At 44.9% G+C, this 21065-nt stretch overlaps 1 protein-coding gene across 1 annotated transcript in view; it reads left to right on the top strand.

Moving 5' to 3' along the window:
- Nucleotides 1–15879, top strand: part of LOC148430778 (lysosome-associated membrane glycoprotein 1-like) — a 55032-nt gene extending 39153 nt beyond the window's left edge. The window contains exons 5-6 of the mRNA XM_088466475.1: nt 14533–14700; nt 15692–15879. Coding sequence (XP_088322601.1) covers nt 14533–14700; nt 15692–15831 — 308 coding nt within the window. The 3' untranslated portion in view covers nt 15832–15879. The remainder of the gene's footprint in view (nt 1–14532; nt 14701–15691) is intronic.
- Nucleotides 15880–21065: the final 5186 nt, after the last annotated feature.

Genomic DNA, 21065 nt, shown 5'->3' with positions numbered 1-21065 from the left:
GTGCTCAGTATTGTTACCCTGTGTACTAGTCCTATCTGTGCTCAGTATTGTTACTCTGTGCACTAGTATTATCTGTGACCAGTATTGTTACTCTGTGTACTAGTTCTATATGTGCTTAGTATTGTTACTCTGTGCGCTAGTCCTATCTGTGCTCAGTATTGTTACTCTCTGTACCAGTCCTATATGTGCTTAGCATTGTTACTGAGGCCCTGATTCAGAGCCGGACGCTGTGAAAAGAGCGCTCGCTCTGAATCAAGGCGTTTTTTTTTTTTGTGCGGCCTCCTGGCCGTTCGCATAGCTGTGGGTGACCACCCACAGCTATAGTGAAAGGCCATGATGATGGTTGCAATTGTCAAGACCATCGTGATCATTGGGCTTGCGACGAGACCCTTGTGGTAGGGTCTTGTGGTCGCAAGCCCCAGAGAGATTTCGGCTCTAACAGAGCCAGAATCTCTCCACTGACATCACTTGTGATATCAGTGGGGCCGCCCCCAAACGGGAGGCGTTCTCATGGGAACGCCTCCGTTTAGGCAGCCACCCCCCGGCCCGCCCATCAAAGGGGACAAGCTGTCACTCAACATCGACAGCTCGCCCCCTTTGGTGCGAGACCTGGAGCGACGGAGTGCCCGTCGCCAGCCGGGTCTCGCGCATGCGCACGACGGAGCCAGCTCCGTCTTACGCTGTGGGCCACCATCGACCCGGTTGAGAGCGTTCAGCGCTTGCGACCAGGTCTGAATCAGGTCCTCTGTGCTCTAGTCCTATATGTGCTTAGTATTGTTACTCTGTGCACGAGTCCTATATGTGCTTAGTATTGTTACTCTGTGCACGAGTCCTATATGTGCTTAGTATTGATACTCTGTGCACGAGTCCTATATGTGCTTAGAATTGTTACTCTGTGCACTAGTCCTATATGTGCTTAGTATTGTTACTCTGTGCACTAGTTCTATATGTGCTTAGGTTTGTTACTCTGTGCACTAGTCCTATATGTGCTCAGTATTGTTACTCTGTGCACAAGTCCTATATGTGCTCAGTATTGTTACTCTGCACGAGTTCTATATGTGCTCAGTATTGTTACTATGTGTACTAGTTATATATGTGCTCAGTATTGTTACTCTGCACGAGTTCTATATGTGCTCAGTATTGTTACTCTGTGTACTAGTTCTATATGTAATTAGAATTGTTACTCTGCACTAGTTCTATATGTGCTTAGAATTGTTACTCTGCACTAGTTCTATATGTGCTCAGTATTGCTACTCTGTGTACTAGTTATATATGTGCTTAGAAGTGTTACTCTGTGCACTAGTATTATCTGTGACCAGTATTGTTACTCTGTGTACTAGTTCTATATGTGCTTAGTATTGTTACTCTGTGCGCTAGTCCTATCTGTGCTTAGTATTGTTACTCTGTGTGCTAGTCCTATCTGTGCTCAGTATTGTTACTCTGTGCACTAGTTCTGTATGTGCTCAGTATTGTTACTCTGTGTACTAGTTCTATATGTGCTCAGTATTGTTACTCTCTGTACTAGTTCTATATGTGCTCAGTATTGTTACTCTGTGTACTAGTTCTATATGTGCATAGAATTGTTACTCTCTGTACCAGTCCTATATGTGCTTAGTATTGTTACTCTGTGCACTAGTCCTATATGTGCTTAGTATTGTTACTCTGTGCACTAGTCCTATATGTGATCAATATTGTTACTCTGTGTACTAATCCTATACGTACTCAGTATTGTTACTATGTGTACTAGTCCGATCAGTGCCCAGCATTGCTACTCTTTGTGTACTAGTATTATCTGTGACCCGTATTGTTACTCTGTGTACTAGTCTTATATGTGCTTAGTATTGTTACTCTCTGTACCAGTCCTTTATGTGCTCAGTATTGTTACTCTGTCTACTAATCCTATGTGCTCAGTATTGTTACTCTGTGCACTAGTCCTATATGTGATCAATATTGTTACTCTGTGTACTAATCCTATGTGCTCAGTATTTTTACTCCGTGTACTAGTTCTATATGTGCTCAGTATTGTTACTCTGTGTACTAGTTCTATATGTGCTCAGTATTGTTACTCTGTGTACTAGTTCTATATGTGCATAGAATTGTTACTCTCTGTACCAGTCCTATATGTGCTTAGTATTGTTACTCTGTGCACTAGTCCTATATATGCTTAGTATTGTTACTCTGTGCACTAGTCCTATATGTGATCAATATTGTTACTCTGTGTACTAATCCTATACATACTCAGTATTGTTACTATGTGTACTAGTCCGATCAGTGCCCAGCATTGCTACTCTTTGTATACTAGTATTATCTGTGACCAGTATTGTTACTCTGTGTACTAGTTCTATATGTGCTTAGTACTGTTACTCTGTGCACGAGTCCTATATGTGCTCAGTATTGTTACTCTGTGTACTAATCCTATATGTGCTTAGTATTGTTACTCTGTGCACTAGTCCTATATGTGCTTAGTATTGTTACTCTGTGCACTAGTCCTATATGTGCTTAGTATTGTTACTCTGTGCACTAGTCCTATATGTGCTTAGTATTGTTACTCTTTGTATTAATCCTATATGTGCTCAGTATTGTTACTCTGTGTACTAGTCCGAACTGTGCCCAGTATTGCTACTCTTTGTGTACTAGTATTCTCTGTGACCAGTATTGTTACTCTGTGGGCCTGATTCAGACCTGCTCGCGAGCGCTGAGCGTTAGCCAAGTGCGCATGTGCACGAGGGAGCCGTGCACGAGACCCGCATAGCGATGGTGAGTGACAGCACGCCCCCTTTTGTTGGGCGTGCCTCGGGCATTGCTGGCCAGATGGAGGCGTTCCCATGGGAACGCCTACCATCTGGGGCCGGCCCCACTGACATCACTAGTGATGTCAGTGGGAGTGGTTTTGGCTCTGATAGAGCCAAAAGCACTCCAGGGCTTGCGGCAACGAGACCGTACCACAAAGGTTTCGTCGCAAGCCCAATGGTCGCGATGGTCTTGACCATCGCGACCATCTTTTTGGCCGCTCGCTATAGCTGTGGGTGGTCACCCACAGTTATGCGAGCGACCAGGAGGCTACTCTAAATTTCAGAGGGAGGGAACTGATTCAGAGCCAGCGCTCTGAAAGAGCGTCCGGCTCTGAATCATGCCCAGTGTACTAGTTCTATATGTGCTTAGTATTGTTACTCTGTGTACTAGTCCTGAATTTACTGTGTATAATTTCTCTGTGTACTAGTATTATCTGTGTCCAGTATTGTTACTCTGTGCCCGAGTCCTATATGTACTCAGTATTTTTACTCCGTGTACTAGTTCTATATGTGCTCAGTATTGTTACTCTGTGTACTAGTTCTATATGTGCTCAGTATTGTTACTCTGTGTACTAGTTCTATATGTGCTTAGAATTGTTACTCTCTGTACCAGTCCTATATGTGCTTAGTATTGTTACCCTGTGCACTAGTCCTATATGTGCTCAGTATTGTTACTCTGTGTACTAATCCTATATGTGCTCAGTATTGTTACTCTGTGTACTAATCCTATATGTGCTCAGTATTGTTACTGTGTACTAGTCCGATCTGTGCCCAGTATTGCTACTCTTTGTGTACTAGTATTATCTGTGACAAGTATTGTTACTCCGTGTACTAGTTCTATATGTGCTCAGTATTGTTACTCTGTGTACTAGTTCTATATGTGCTCAGTATTGTTACTCTGTGTACTAGTTCTATATGTGCTTAGTATTGTTACTCTGTGCGCTAGTCCTATCTGTGCTTAGTATTGTTACTCTGTGTACTAGTCCTATCTGTGCTCAGTATTGTTACTCTGTGCACTAGTTCTATATGTGCTTAGTATTGTTACTCTGTGCGCTAGTCCTATCTGTGCTTAGTATTGTTACTCTGTGCGCTAGTCCTATCTGTGCTCAGTATTGTTACTCTGTGCACTAGTATTATCTGTGACCAGTATTGTTACTCTGTGTACTAGTTCTATATGTTCTTAGTATTGTTACTCTGTGCGCTAGTCCTATCTGTGCTTAGTATTGTTACTCTGTGCGCTAGTCCTATCTGTGCTCAGTATAGTTACTCTGTGCACTAGTTCTATATGTGCTCAGTATTGTTACTCTGTGTACTAGTTCTATATGTGCTCAGTATTGTTACTCTGTGTACTAGTTCTATATGTGCTTAGTATTGTTACTCTGTGCACTAGTCCTATCTGTGCTTAGTATTGTTACTCTGTGTACTAGTCCTATCTGTGCTCAGTATTGTTACTCTGTGTACTAGTTCTATATGTGCTTAGTATTGTTACTCTGTGCGCTAGTCCTATCTGTGCTCAGTATTGTTACTCTCTGTACCAGTCCTATATGTGCTTAGCATTGTTACTGAGGCCCTGATTCAGAGCCGGACGCTGTGAAAGAGTGCTTGCTCTGAATCAAGGCGTTTTTTTTTTTTGTGCGGCCTCCTGGCCGTTCGCATAGCTGTGGGTGACCACCCACAGCTATAGTGAAAGGCCATGATGATGGTCGCAATTGTCAAGACCATTGTGATCATTGGGCTTGCGACGAGACCCTTGTGGTAGGGTCTTGTGGTCGCAAGCCCCAGAGAGATTTCGGCTCTAACAGAGCCAGAATCTCTCCACTGACCATCACTTGTGATATCAGTGGGGCCGCCCCCAAATGGGAGGCGTTCTCATGGGAACGCCTCCGTTTAGGCAGCCACCCCCCCGGCCCGCCCATCAAAGGGGACAAGCTGTCACTCAACATCGACAGCTCGCCCCCTTTGGTGCGAGACCTGGAGCGACGGAGTGCCCGTCGCCAGCCGGGTCTCGCGCATGCGCACGACGGAGCCAGCTCCGTCTTACGCTGTGGGCCACCATCGACCCGGTTGAGAGCGTTCAGCGCTTGCGACCAGGTCTGAATCATGTCCACTGTGCTCTAGTCCTATATGTGCTTAGTATTGTTACTCTGTGCACGAGTCCTATATGTGCTTAGTATTGTTACTCTGTGCACGAGTCCTATATGTGCTTAGTATTGATACTCTGTGCACGAGTCCTATATGTGCTTAGAATTGTTACTCTGTGCACTAGTCCTATATGTGCTCAGTATTGTTACTCTGTGTACTAGTTCTATATGTGCTTAGAATTGTTACTCTGCACTAGTTCTATATGTGCTTAGAATTGTTACTCTGCACTAGTTCTATATGTGCTCAGTATTGTTACTCTGTGTACTAGTTCTATATGTGCTCAGTATTGTTACTCTGTGTACTAGTTATATATGTGCTTAGAAGTGTTACTCTGTGCCCGAGTCCTATATGTCCTCAGTATTGTTACTTCGTGTACTAGTTCTATATGTGCTCAGTATTGTTACTCTGTGTACTAGTTATATATGTGCTTAGAAGTGTTATTCTGTGCCCAAGTCCTATATGTGCTCAGTATTGTTACTCTGTGTACTAGTTCTATATGTAATTAGAATTGTTACTCTGCACTAGTTCTATATGTGCTTAGAATTGTTACTCAGCACTAGTTCTATATGTGCTCAGTATTGTTCCTCTGTGTACTAGTTATATATGTGCTTAGAAGTGTTACTCTGTGCCCGAGTCCTATATGTGCTCAGTATTGTTACTTCGTGTACTAGTTCTATATGTGCTCAGTATTGTTACTCTGTGCACAAGTCCTATATGTGCTCAGTATTGTTACCCTGTGTACTAGTCCTATATGTGCTCAGTATTGTTACCCTGTGTACTAGTCCTATATGTGCTCAGTATTGTTACTCTGTGCACAAGTCCTATATGTGCTCAGTATTGTTACTCTGCACGAGTTCTATATGTGCTCAGTATTGTTACTCTGTGTACTAGTTATATATGTGCTCAGTATTGTTACTCTGTGTACTAGTTATATATGTGCTCAGTATTGTTACTCTCGATGAGTCCTATATGTGCTCAGTATTGTTACTCTGCACGAGTTCTATATGTGCTCAGTAATGTTACTCTGTGTACTAGTTCTATATGTAATTAGAATTGTTACTCTGCACTAGTTCTATATGTGCTTTGAATTGTTACTCTGCACTAGTTCTATATGTGCTCAGTATTGTTACTCTGTGTACTAGTTATATATGTGCTTAGAAGTGTTACTCTGTGCCCGAGTCCTATATGTGCTCAGTATTGTTACTTCGTGTACTAGTTCTGTATGTGCTCAGTATTGTTACTCTGTGCACAAGTCCTATATGTGCTCAGTATTGTTACCCTGTGTACTAGTCCTATCTGTGCTCAGTATTGTTACTCTGTGCACTAGTATTATCTGTGACCAGTATTGTTACTCTGTGTACTAGTTCTATATGTGCTTAGTATTGTTACTCTGTGCGCTAGTCCTATCTGTGCTTAGTATTGTTACTCTGTGCGCTAGTCCTATCTGTGCTTAGTATTGTTACTCTGTGTACTAGTCCTGAATTTACTGTGTATAATTTCTCTGTGTACTAGTATTATCTGTGTCCAGTATTGTTACTCTGTGCCCGACTCCTATATGTACTCAGTATTTTTACTCCGTGTACTAGTTCTATATGTGCTCAGTATTGTTACTCTGTTTACTAGTTCTATATGTGCTCAGTATTGTTACTCTGTGTACTAGTTCTATATGTGCTTAGAATTGTTACTCTCTGTACCAGTCCTATATGTGCTTAGTATTGTTACCCTGTGCACTAGTCCTATATGTGCTCAGTATTGTTACTCTGTGTACTAATCCTATATGTGCTCAGTATTGTTACTCTGTGTACTAATCTTATATGTGCTCAGTATTGTTACTGTGTACTAGTCCGATCTGTGCCCAGTATTGCTATTCTTTGTGTACTAGTATTATCTGTGACCAGTATTGTTACTCTGTGCACTAGTATTATCTGTGACCAGTATTGTTACTCTGTGCCCGACTCCTATATGTACTCAGTATTTTTACTCCGTGTACTAGTTCTATATGTGCTCAGTATTGTTACTCTGTTTACTAGTTCTATATGTGCTCAGTATTGTTACTCTGTGTGCTAGTTCTATATGTGCTCAGTATTGTTACTCTGTGTACTAGTTCTATATGTGCTTAGTATTGTTACTCTGTGTACTAGTCCTATCTGTGCTTAGTATTGTTACTCTGTGCCCGAGTCCTATATGTGCTCAGTATTGTTACTTCGTGTACTAGTTCTGTATTTGCTCAGTATTGTTACTCTGTGCACAAGTCCTATATGTGCTCAGTATTGTTACCCTGTGTACTAGTCCTATCTGTGCTCAGTATTGTTACTCTGTGCACTAGTATTATCTGTGACCAGTATTGTTACTCTGTGTACTAGTTCTATATGTGCTTAGTATTGTTACTCTGTGCGCTAGTCCTATCTGTGCTCAGTATTGTTACTCTCTGTACCAGTCCTATATGTGCTTAGCATTGTTACTGAGGCCCTGATTCAGAGCCGGACGCTGTGAAAAGAGCGCTCGCTCTGAATCAAGGCGTTTTTTTTTTTTTGTGCGGCCTCCTGGCAGTTCGCATAGCTGTGGGTGACCACCCACAGCTATAGTGAAAGGCCATGATGATGGTTGCAATTGTCAAGACCATCGTGATCATTGGGCTTGCGACGAGACCCTTGTGGTAGGGTCTTGTGGTCGCAAGCCCCAGAGAGATTTCGGCTCTAACAGAGCCAGAATCTCTCCACTGACATCACTTGTGATATCAGTGGGGCCGCCCCCAAACGGGAGGCGTTCTCATGGGAACGTCTCCGTTTAGGCAGCCACCCCCCCGGCCCGCCCATCAAAAGGGACAAGCTGTCACTCAACATCGACAGCTCGCCCCCTTTGGTGCGAGACCTGGAGCGACGGAGTGCCCGTCGCCAGCCGGGTCTCGCGCATGCGCACGACGGAGCCAGCTCCGTCTTACGCTGTGGGCCACCATCGACCCGGTTGAGAGCGTTCAGCGCTTGCGACCAGGTCTGAATCAGGTCCTCTGTGCTCTAGTCCTATATGTGCTTAGTATTGTTACTCTGTGCACGAGTCCTATATGTGCTTAGTATTGTTACTCTGTGCACGAGTCCTATATGTGCTTAGTATTGATACTCTGTGCACGAGTCCTATATGTGCTTAGAATTGTTACTCTGTGCACTAGTCCTATATGTGCTTAGTATTGTTACTCTGTGCACTAGTTCTATATGTGCTTAGGTTTGTTACTCTGTGCACTAGTCCTATATGTGCTCAGTATTGTTACTCTGTGCACAAGTCCTATATGTGCTCAGTATTGTTACTCTGCACGAGTTCTATATGTGCTCAGTATTGTTACTATGTGTACTCGTTATATATGTGCTCAGTATTGTTACTCTCGATGAGTCCTATATGTGCTCAGTATTGTTACTCTGCACGAGTTCTATATGTGCTCAGTATTGTTACTCTGTGTACTAGTTCTATATGTAATTAGAATTGTTACTCTGCACTAGTTCTATATGTGCTTAGAATTGTTACTCTGTGTACTAGTTATATATGTGCTTAGAAGTGTTACTCTGTGCACTAGTATTATCTGTGACCAGTATTGTTACTCTGTGTACTAGTTCTATATGTGCTTAGTATTGTTACTCTGTGCGCTAGTCCTATCTGTGCTTAGTATTGTTACTCTGTGCGCTAGTCCTATCTGTGCTCAGTATTGTTACTCTGTGCACTAGTTCTATATGTGCTCAGTATTGTTACTCTGTGTACTAGTTCTATATGTGCTCAGTATTGTTACTCTGTGTACTAGTTCTATATGTGCTTAGTATTGTTACTCTGTGCGCTAGTCCTATCTGTGCTTAGTATTGTTACTCTGTGTACTAGTCCTATCTGCGCTCAGTATTGTTACTCTGTGTACTAGTTCTATATGTGCTTAGTATTGTTACTCTGTGCGCTAGTCCTATCTGTGCTCAGTATTGTTACTCTCTGTACCAGTCCTATATGTGCTTAGCATTGTTACTGAGGCCCTGATTCAGAGCCGGACGCTGTGAAAGAGCGCTCGCTCTGAATCAAGGCGTTTTTTTTTTTTGTGCGGCCTCCTGGCCGTTCGCATAGCTGTGGGTGACCACCCACAGCTATAGTGAAAGGCCATGATGATGGTCGCAATTGTCAAGACCATCGTGATCATTGGGCTTGCGACGAGACCCTTGTGGTAGGGTCTTGTGGTCGCAAGCCCCAGAGAGATTTCGGCTCTAACAGAGCCAGAATCTCTCCACTGACATCACTTGTGATATCAGTGGGGCCGCCCCCAAACGGGAGGCGTTCTCATGGGAACGCCTCCGTTTAGGCAGCCACCCCCCCGGCCCGCCCATCAAAGGGGACAAGCTGTCACTCAACATCGACAGCTCGCCCCCTTTGGAGCGAGACCTGGAGCGGCGGAGTGCCCGTCGCCAGCCGGGTCTCGCGCATGCGCACGACGGAGCCAGCTCCGTCTTACGCTGTGGGCCACCATCGACCCGGTTGAGAGCGTTCAGCGCCTGCGACCAGGTCTGAATCAGGTCCTCTGTGCTCTAGTCCTATATGTGCTTAGTATTGTTACTCTGTGCATGAGTCCTATATGTGCTTAGTATTGTTACTCTGTGCACGAGTCCTATATGTGCTTAGAATTGATACTCTGTGCACGAGTCCTATATGTGCTTAGAATTGTTACTCTGTGCACTAGTCCTATATGTGCTTAGTATTGTTACTCTGTGCACTAGTTCTATATGTGCTTAGGTTTGTTACGCTGTGCACTAGTCCTATATGTGCTCAGTATTGTTACTCTGTGTACTAGTTCTATATGTGCTTAGTATTGTTACTCTGTGCACTAGTTCTATATGTGCTTAGGTTTGTTACTCTGTGCACTAGTCCTATATGTGCTCAGTATTGTTACTCTGTGTACTAGTTCTATATGTGCTTAGAATTGTTACTCTGCACTAGTTCTATATGTGCTTAGAATTGTTACTCTGCACTAGTTCTATATGTGCTCAGTATTATTACTCTGTGTACTAGTTCTATATGTGCTCAGTATTGTTACTCTGTGTACTAGTTATATATGTGCTTAGAAGTGTTACTCTGTGCCCGAGTCCTATATGTGCTCAGTATTGTTACTTCGTGTACTAGTTCTATATGTGCTTAGAATTGTTACTCTGTGCACTAGTCCTATATGTGCTTAGTATTGTTACTCTGTGCACTAGTTCTATATGTGCTTAGGTTTGTTACTCTGTGCACTAGTCCTATATGTGCTCAGTATTGTTACTCTGTGTACTAGTTCTATATGTGCTTAGTATTGTTACTCTGTGCACTAGTTCTATATGTGCTTAGGTTTGTTACTCTGTGCACTAGTCCTATATGTGCTCAGTATTGTTACTCTGTGTACTAGTCCTATATGTGCTTAGAATTGTTACTCTGCACTAGTTCTATATGTGCTCAGTATTATTACTCTGTGTACTAGTTCTATATGTGCTCAGTATTGTTACTCTGTGTACTAGTTATATATGTGCTTAGAAGTGTTACTCTGTGCCCGAGTCCTATATGTGCTCAGTATTGTTACTTTGTGTACTAGTTCTATATGTGCTCAGTATTGTTACTCTGTGTACTAGTTATATATGTGCTTCGAAGTGTTACTCTGTTCCCAAGTCCTATATGTGCTCAGTATTGTTACTCTGTGTACTAGTTCTATATGTAATTAGAATTGTTACTCTGCACTAGTTCTATATGTGCTTAGAATTGTTACTCTGCACTAGTTCTATATGTGCTCAGTATTGTTACTCTGTGTACTAGTTATATATCTGCTTAGAAGTGTTACTCTGTGCCCGAGTCCTATATGTGCTCAGTATTGTTACTTCGTGTACTAGTTCTGTATGTGCTCAGTATTGTTACTCTGTGCACAAGTCCTATCTGTGCTTAGTATTGTTACTCTGTGTACTAGTCCTATCTGTGCTCAGTATTGTTACTCTGTGTACTAGTTCTATATGTGCTTAGTATTGTTACTCTGTGCGCTAGTCCTATCTGTGCTCAGTATTGTTACTCTCTGTACCTGTCCTATATGTGCTTAGCATTGTTACTGAGGCCCTGATTCAGAGCCGGACGCTGTGAAAGAGCGCTCGCTCTGAATCAAGGCGTTTTTTTTTTTTTGTGCGGCCTCCTGGCCGTTCGCATAGCTGTGGGTGACCACCCACAGCTATAGTGAAAGGCCATGATGATGGTCGCAATTGTCAAGACCATCGTGATCATTGGGCTTGCGACGAGACCCTTGTGGTAGGGTCTTGTGGTCGCAAGCCCCAGAGAGATTTCGGCTCTAACAGAGCCAGAATCTCTCCACTGACATCACTTGTGATATCAGTGGGGCCGCCCCCAAACGGGAGGCGTTCTCATGGGAACGCCTCCGTTTAGGCAGCCACCCCCCCGGCCCGCCCATCAAAGGGGACAAGCTGTCACTCAACATCGACAGCTCGCCCCCTTTGGTGCGAGACCTGGAGCGACGGAGTGCCCGTCGCCAGCCGGGTCTCGCGCATGCGCACGACGGAGCCAGCTCCGTCTTATGCTGTGGGCCACCATCGACCCGGTTGAGAGCGTTCAGCGCTTGCGACCAGGTCTGAATCAGGTCCTCTGTGCTCTAGTCCTATATTTGCTTAGTATTGTTACTCTGTGCACGAGTCCTATATGTGCTTAGTATTGTTACTCTGTGCACGAGTCCTATATGTGCTTAGTATTGATACTCTGTGCACGAGTCCTATATGTGCTTAGAATTGTTTCTCTGTGCACTAGTCCTATATGTGCTTAGTATTGTTAATCTGTGCACTAGTCCTATATGTGCTCAGTATTGTTACTCTGTGTACTAGTTCTATATGTGCTTACTATTGTTACTCTGTGCACTAGTTCTATATGTGCTTAGGTTTGTTACTCTGTGCACTAGTCCTATATGTGCTCAGTATTGTTACTCTGTGTACTAGTTCTATATGTGCTTAGAATTGTTACTCTGCACTAGTTCTATATGTGCTTAGAATTGTTACTCTGCACTAGTTCTATATGTGCTCAGTATTATTACTCTGTGTACTAGTTCTATATGTGCTCAGTATTGTTACTCTGTGTACTAGTTATATATGTGCTTAGAAGTGTTACTCTGTGCCCGAGTCCTATATGTGCTCAGTATTGTTACTTCGTGTACTAGTTCTATATGTGCTCAGTATTGTTACTCTGTGTACTAGTTATATATGTGCTTAGAAGTGTTACTCTGTGCCCAAGTCCTATATGTGCTCAGTATTGTTACTCTGTGTACTAGTTCTATATGTAATTAGAATTGTTACTCTGCACTAGTTTTATATGTGCTTAGAATTGTTACTCTGCACTAGTTCTATATGTGCTCAGTATTGTTACTCTGTGTACTAGTTATATATGTGCTTAGAAGTGTTACTCTGTGCCCGAGTCCTATATGTGCTCAGTATTGTTACTTCGTGTACTAGTTCTATATGTGCTCAGTATTGTTACTCTGTGCACAAGTCCTATATGTGCTCAGTATTGTTACCCTGTGTACTAATCCTATATGTGCTCAGTATTGTTACTCTGTGTACTAGTCCTATATGTGCTCAGTATTGTTACTCTGTGTACTAGTCCTATATGTGCTCAGTATTGTTACTCTGTGTACTAGTCCTATATGTGCTCAGTATTGTTACTCTGTGCACAAGTCCTATATGTGCTCAGTATTGTTACTCTGCACGAGTTCTATATGTGCTCAGTATTGTTACTATGTGTACTAGTTATATATGTGCTCAGTATTGTTACTCTGTGTACTAGTTATATATGTGCTCAGTATTGTTACTCTTGATGAGTCCTATATGTGCTCAGTATTGTTACTCTGCACGAGTTCTATATGTGCTCAGTATTGTTACTCTGTGTACTAGTTCTATATGTAATTAGAATTGTTACTCTGCACTAGTTCTATATGTGCTTAGAATTGTTACTCTGCACTAGTTCTATATGTGCTCAGTATTGTTACTCTGTGTACTAGTTATATATGTGCTTAGACGTGTTACTCTGTGCCCGAGTCCTATATGTGCTCAGTATTGTTACTTCGTGTACTAGTTCTGTATGTGCTCAGTATTGTTACTCTGTGCATATGTGCTCAGTATTGTTACCCTGTGTACTAGTCCTATATGTGCTCAGTATTGTTACTCTGTGCACAAGTCCTATATGTGCTCAGTATTGTTACTCTGCACGGGTTCTATATGTGCTCAGTATTGTTACTATGTGTACTAGTTATATATGTGCTCAGTATTGTTACTCTGTGTACTAGTTATATATGTGCTCAGTATTGTTACTCTGCATGAGTCCTATATGTGCTCAGTATTGTTACTCTGTGCACTAGTTCTATATGTGCTCAGTATTGTTACTCTGTGGACTAGTCCTATCTGTGCTCAGTATTGTTACTCTGTGTACTAGTTCTATATGTGTTCAGTATTGTTACTCTGTGGACTAGTCCTATCTGTGCTCAGTATTATTACTCTGTGCACTAGTCCTATACGTGCTTAGTTTTGTTACTCTGTGTACTAGTGCTATATGTGCTTAGTATTATTACTCTGTGCACTAGTCCTATATGTGCTTAGTATTATTACTCCGTGCAGTAGTCCTATCTGTGCTTAGTATTATTACTCTGTGCACTAGTCCTATATGTGCTTAGTATTATTACTCTGTGCACTAGTCCTATCTGTGCTTAGTATTATTACTCTGTGCAGTAGTCCTATACATGCTTAGTATTATTACTCTGTGCAGTAGTCCTATACATGCTCAGTATTGTTACTCTGTGCCGTAGTCCTATACGTGCTTAGTATTATTACTCTGTGCAGTAGTCCTATACGTGCTTAGTATTATTACTCTGTGCAGTAGTCCTGTACGTGCTTAGTATTATTACTCTGTGCAGTAGTCCTATCTGTGCTTAGTATTATTACTCTGTGCAGTAGTCCTATCTGTGCTTAGTATTATTACTCTGTGCAGTAGTCCTATCTGTGCTTAGTATTATTACTCTGTGCAGTAGTCCTATCTGTGCTTAGTATTATTACTCTGTGCAGTAGTCCTATCTGTGCTTAGTATTATTACTCTGTGCAGTAGTCCTATCTGTGCTTAGTATTATTACTCTGTGCAGTAGTCCTATCTGTGCTTAGTATTATTACTCTGTGCAGTAGTCCTATACGTGCTTAGTATTATTACTCTGTGCAGTAGTCCTATCTGTGCTTAGTATTATTACTCTGTGCAGTAGTCCTATCTGTGCTTAGTATTATTACTCTGTGCAGTAGTCCTATACGTGCTTAGTATTATTACTCTGTGCACTAGTCCTATCTGTGCTTAGTATTATTACTCTGTGCAGTAGTCCTATACGTGCTTAGTATTATTACTCTGTGCAGTAGTCCTATCTGTGCTTAGTATTATTACTCTGTGCAGTAGTCCTATACGTGCTTAGTATTATTACTCTGTGCACTAGTCCTATCTGTGCTTAGTATTATTACTCTGTGCAGTAGTCCTATCTGTGATTGATTGTTGAAGTTACTTTGCTAAGTGCCTTTTCTGTATGTTCTGTCCTGTTTAGCAGGCTCTGAGCAGTTTAGTAACACGAGTATGAGAGATCTGGTCACCCCACTTGGACGTTCTTTCTCATGTGAACAAGCGGACTTGGAGGTGACCCCCAAACTGCAGTTTGTGGTTATGGATGTCAGGGCTCAGGCCTTTAAACTGCAAGGAGAAAACTATGGTAAAGGTGAGGTCGCTCTTTATAATCACATCTGGTACACAGTGCCAGTATATTTATTGTATACAATGCCATGTACCCGTCTCTCTAGTGTGACAATACCTGCCAGGGTCTTCCTCTTCAGCAGACAATGCAGTGGTCCTGGTTAAATGTCACCCTGATTTCGGCAGGCGCACAGGACCAGTAGGGTAAATGGATGAGGAAGGTCTCCGGCCCCCTCACTCCCCACTTTGCCATAGACTATCGGGCGGCCTAGTCTCTCCAGGGTGCTACGCAGGTAATTGCCATACGCAGGACATGAGTGCAGGGACGCGACCCATATTTGATTTAAATGCGCTTGGATGTGGCGGAAGCCGGTATCCGCTCTGTACTTTCTGTGCGAAGCCCTTTGCCGTTTCCAGGCTCACTGTATACCAAGCGCAATTTCACCAGTGTAATCACAAGATTTATACGTGAAGGCCTGATTACCCCTCAGTATTTATTCACGTCACAGGCGGGGCTCAACTATTTTAGAAGAAAACCTGCCAAGCGTAAATAAGTGACGCGTGATAGTTTACAGTCGTGTGACTATAAATATATCGCACAGGCGTAAATTTGTGGTTGGTAAATGATCATGACTGACAGGTATGGCGCATTCACGTCTCTGCGATGAGACCCGTGACGGGCCGCAACGGTTCTCCGAAAGGATGTGTCTTCGCTCGCTTTTTTTTTTCTCGCATGACAGGATGAAGCGCGGGAAAAATGAGCAAAGATGGCAGGCCGTAATAAGTAGTAATATGCGTGGCTGGACGTTACGGTGATTCGGATCGCCCTGAGTGAGAGAGAATTATAGGACCCAAGTATGGAGGCTTTGGTTCTGGAAGCAGATTATTTGTTTTCCGTATGGGGAGGATCCCGGCCTGTCTCCTGCCCTGGGGTCTCTGTATTACCCGTCTGTAACCAGTCATCCTACCTATGCACAAACCTTACATGATACAATTATCTTCCTCTCTCTTCGCAGAGTTTAAGTGCAGCCGCGGCCCGCCTAACATGACCGTACCAATCGTCATCGGGGTCCTACTTCTGGTGCTGATCTTGATAGTGGTTCTCGCTTACATTATCGCCCGCCAACGCAGTCATAGAGGCTACCAAACGCTCTGAAAATGACAATATGTGACATAAATCTGAATAAAACCCGTGTTCTTCCTCCGTGTGGTCTTTGTGTGGGGTCACTATACACAGTTAAAGGTATTAAGGGCCTGATTTAAAGTCGCACGCAGACGCATTTTTTTTCCCCGCAGCCACATCATATGCTAATGCTGCGGACGATTTTCTTAATAATTAGGCGCCCACTTGCAGCCTCTTGCGGCTCACTGGCATTTCCAGCTCAGTGGGTCCTTAAACGCCTCCATCGGTCGCGCCATTGAAGCGTGGACCAGCCCTATGGCACGTGCCATTTCTCTATCGGAGCATGGCTTCCTGTGTGAGCGGCCGGGGCCCGGAGAAGGGGGCGTGGCCTAGTCGTGGGAGGCGTGGACAAATCCCCCTTAGGACAAGGACCCCTGCCAGGCTTCTCCAGCAAGCCCAGGCCCAGCTAATTAGTACCCGCTCACCCCCCTCTCGGCGCCCATGTGAGTGGCTGGATGTTTTTGGACGCAGTTGCTTACAGTGCAGTGGACACGCCCGTGTCAGCTTAGCCCCTCTCCCGTTACCTCGCACTAACAGAACGCCCACTGCAATCCACAGACCCTAAACTTCTGAGCCTGTTCTGCGTCCACGCGTTGTAACAATCGGGGCACAGGCGCTGTGTGGCTCTGACGCAAGCGCAGAAGAAAATACATCCGTCATTTGTGTGCGACACTGGATCAGGCCCTAAGGGTGATACGACGAATGATCTGGGATAAATATATTAGGGGTGTGAAGACTTTTAGCGATGAACCTATCAGTTGTTTCCATCTTATAAAGCCCAGGCGTGATAACGAGCGTGCTCTATGTAGCAGAGACCCCGGCGTTCCCGTACGCCAGTGTAGACCCCTCTCACTGATACTCACTAACACTAGATGCAGCACAAGTGGTCTGTAATCAATACAAAGGAAATCCGATTAGTAACACTGAAAGGGGTCTATTTATCATTACATATTTGCGGCATATTCCCTGAAAACACCGGCAAATATTAGGTATCCCCTAAATGTACTATGGAGGGATCGCTGCAAATATTTCCAATAACTACTGAGGTCCCAACATTTCCAGCAGCGGTCGCAGCCCCCATTGGTTTCTATGGGAGATGCGATGCTGTCAGAAGCATTCCGAGTTTGTCTTCTGCAGCTAATGCCATCGGAAGATAGGCTACACACAGAAAAATGTACCGGGAGAGGGTTCCTCTGATGGCGGGTCATCACACACAGTGCCCTCTAAGCCGCAGCCTGATTGGCAAGCTGCGCCGATTGGTGGCTGGTCTGGGGAGGAGACAGCCTACTTCCAGGGCCGGTCTAGGTCCGATGGCACCCTAGGCAAAACTTTTGCATACCGACATCCCCCCCCCCCACCCACACACACTCTCCCTCTCCCCCTCCCGTGAAAGTGTGGAGGTGGTGTGTTAAAAGTTGCACAATCGCTGCTGTCAAATAGATAAATGCCCCTCTAAACAAAAATGTGTAAAAAAAAATCACTATGCAGCATTTGTGGGGACCCAAAGGCAGGCTGTAGTGTAGGGGGAGACACAGGAGGGACATATATATGGAGCTGAGGGTCTCAGGTACCACTCACCACGGAAGAGGCAGAAGTGTGGACCCCCAGACAGGCTGTAGTGTAGGGGGAGACACAGGAGGGACATATATATGGAGCTGAGGGTCTCAGGTAGCACTCACCATGGAAGAGGCAGAAGTGTGGACCCCCAGGCAGGCTGTAGTGTAGGGGGAGACACAGGAGGGAGATATATGGAGCTGAGGGTCTCAGGTAGCACTCACCATGGAAGAGGCAGAGGCGTGGACCCCCAGGCAGGCTGTAGTGTAGGGGGAGACACAGGAAGGAGATATATATGGAGCTGAGGGTCTCAGGTAGCACTCACCATGGAAGAGGCAGAGGCGTGGACCCCCAGGCAGGCTGTAGTGTAGGGGGAGACACAGGAGGGATATATATATGGAGCTGAGGGTCTCAGGTAGCACTCACCATGGAAGAGGCAGAGGCATGGACCCCAGGGCAGGCTGTAGTGTAGGGGGAGACACAGGAGGGAGATATATATGGAGCTGAGGGTCTCAGGTAGTACTCACCACGGTAGAGGCAGAAGTGTGGACCCCCAGGCAGGCTGTAGTGTAGGGGGAGACACAGGAGGGAGATATATATGGAGCTGAGGGTCTCAGGTAGTACTCACCACGGTAGAGGCAGAAGTGTGGACCCCCAGGCAGGCTGTAGTGTATGGGGAGACACAGGAGGGATATATATATATGGAGCTGAGGGTCTCAGGTAGTACTCACCACAGTAGAGGCAGAAGTGTGGCCCCCCAGGCAGGCTGTAGTGTAGGGGGAGACACAGGAGGGAGATATATGGAGCTGAAGGTCTCAGGTAGCACTCACCACGGTAGAGGCAGAAGTGTGGCCCCCCAGGCAGGCTGTAGTGTAGGGGGAGACACAGGAGGGATATATATATATGGAGCTGAGGGTCTCAGGTAGCACTCACCACGGTAGAGGCAGAAGTGTGGACCCCCAGGCAGGCTGTAGTGTAGGGGGAGACACAGGAGGGACATATATGGAGCTGAGGGTCTCAGGTAGCACTCACCATGGAAGAGGCAGAGGCGTGGACCCCCAGGCAGGCTGTAGTGTAGGGGGAGACACAGGAGGGAGATATATGGAGCTGAGGGTCACAGGTAGCACTCACCATGGAAGAGGCAGAGGCGTGGACCCCCAGGCAGGCTGTAGTGTAGGGGGAGACACAGGAGGGATATATATATGGAGCTGAGGGTCTCAGGTAGCACTCACCATGGAAGAGGCAGAGGCATGGACCCCAGGGCAGGCTGTAGTGTAGGGGGAGACACAGGAGGGAGATATATATGGAGCTGAGGGTCTCAGGTAGCACTCACCACGGTAGAGGCAGAAGTGTGGCCCCCCAGGCAGGCTGTAGTGTAGGGAGAGACACAGGAGGGATATATACTGTATATGGAGCTGAGGGTCTCAGGTAGCACTCACCACGGAAGAGGCAGAGGCGTGGACCCCCAGGCAGGCTGTAGTGTAGGGGGAGACACAGGAGGGATATATATATGGAGCTGAGGGTCTCAGGTAGCACTCACCACAGTAGAGGCAGAAGTGTGGACCCCCAGGCAGGCTGATCAGGGTGTTGACCATCACAATGGACAAGTGTCTGACTCTCAGCCATCAGCAGGCCCCCTCCTCCGGCACCACAAGGTTACAGAGGAGTTGCTGCGTTGTGGTGGACACTGATGGAGCCACAAATGCTGTAGGCACTGAGGATCGGGTAGGGGCAGTAGTCCTGCAGTAGGTGCATTCATATAGATAGGGCTTTAATTACTAAGCGCTCACCTATATAAGTTAGGTGTGGGCTATACAGGTAAAGGAATGTGGGCAACATACACTATAGCAATCAAAATAAGCTAAGTGTGGGTTATGCAGCTGCAATCAAAATGGTGTATATACTATTAAAAAATATGATGAATACTATACTAATAAAATTATAATTTATTGGAAATTAATAGAAATTGATATGTATTGATAAACCTACAATGAATTGAGGAAATAGCTGACACTTAGGCCCGTATTCAATTAGCCGCGAAAAGCCAGTGACTTTTCGCCTGTTGTACTTTCTGTCGCATTCGCCTGTTTGGGACGCGAAATCGTGGCATGCGCGTCCTCACGATTCGCCCCATTCAATTACAGAACAGGGGAAAACGCAAATAGGCGACTGTATAACAGGTGGAAAGTACTGAATAGAATGGGGGAAATCAGTCTGTACCCCAAAATAAGACGCTCTGACACTGGAAATCATTACAGATGTGCACTATTAGCCCTAATGAAAGTACTTTGCGTTCTTAAATTCTGTTAAAAGCTTTCTAGAATAATTTTTTTTTTTTTGATTTGTCCTTTTGGGGTGGGACGTGGGGGCAAAGGGTTCTGAATCATTTCCCCACATTTGCACCCCAAAATAGAGATTTTGCAATTTTTTTCCGGCTGCCATTCATTGGAGAAACGTTTCCGCCTATTTCAGTGCATTGAGTTTCCGCTTAGGCGAAAACGCCTTGGAATTGAATTTGGCGAAAAGCGACAATAGGCGATTACGGCTTTTCGCGTCTAATTGAATCCGGCCTTAGAAACAAATAACATACAAAAGACAAACCATAAGACAAGGGTAGGGTATGGGTGAGAAGTGGGGGATTAGGGGGTAATGCGTTTGATTATGTACCTTTTCCTGGTTTCCTGTGAGTGGTGATGTTGTTCAATGTGGTTGATTTCAGTTTCCCACCTCCTGGCTTGATGGTGGCCCGGCGCTTATTCATATATTTGCAAATGTATGTAACCAATACCTCTGAATTTCTATTATCATGTAGGATTCAAGTATTTTTGTTGATTTTGCTGCATTGCGCAGGAGGGAAAATTCCTTATTTTTTCTGTGGTCACATGATATATCAGACGGGTGGGGCATACTGCATGATGCGGTGACCGACAGCCCGATATGTCGGGCACCAGCTCTATCCACCATGCCGTAGTAAGCATCTGGGTCATTCCATCGGCCCTACATGCAGGCCGACGGAACAACCCGATGGACGACTGACGGAAGCGCATAGTGGGTACACACTGGACAGTATGTCGGCCCGATCCGCATACTTTACCTGACTCTACTTCTCCACATTCCTCTCCCCCATCTTCTTTACCTCCTTCATTCCTTTCACCTAATTCCATTATCCCTTCTTTTCACCCCCCCCCCCCCAGTGTGCCTGCCCCCTCCAACTTCACCCTGTCCTCTGGCTACTGCCGTCTATTCTCTGTACATAACCTTTACCCCCTCCCCACTTACCTCTAGAGGCGCCCGGGCAATGCACACATAGAAAACAAGCCCAAAAACAAGCTACCTAAAAAAAAAAAATAGGCCCAAAAAACAAGCAACACGCGACCGTCAAAAAGAAAAAAGCAACTTGAAAAGAAAACAAGCCCAACTCTGCTTGTTATAAGCGGACTTGGCAACTACTGCTTGCCTGTGGCTATGCAGAGAGACGCTCAGACGATCTCCGCTCCTGCCGGTTACGAGTGGTTCCCCGCAGTGCTCTGGATCATGTGGCCACTGCCCCTAGCTCTCATGCGGATGAGCCCCCTCCATACTGAGGATAGAGGAGCAGGCTGATGGTAATATTGAAGGGATAGGTGCAGCACTTCCTGAGGTGGGGGCAGCTG

Source organism: Taudactylus pleione, unplaced genomic scaffold (assembly GCF_031769625.1).
Source record: "Taudactylus pleione unplaced genomic scaffold, aTauple2 ptg003193l, whole genome shotgun sequence".
Taxonomy (NCBI): Eukaryota; Metazoa; Chordata; class Amphibia; order Anura; family Myobatrachidae; genus Taudactylus; species Taudactylus pleione.
Note: the sequence above shows the minus strand (reverse complement) of the source record. Positions and strands in the feature narration are given on the sequence as shown.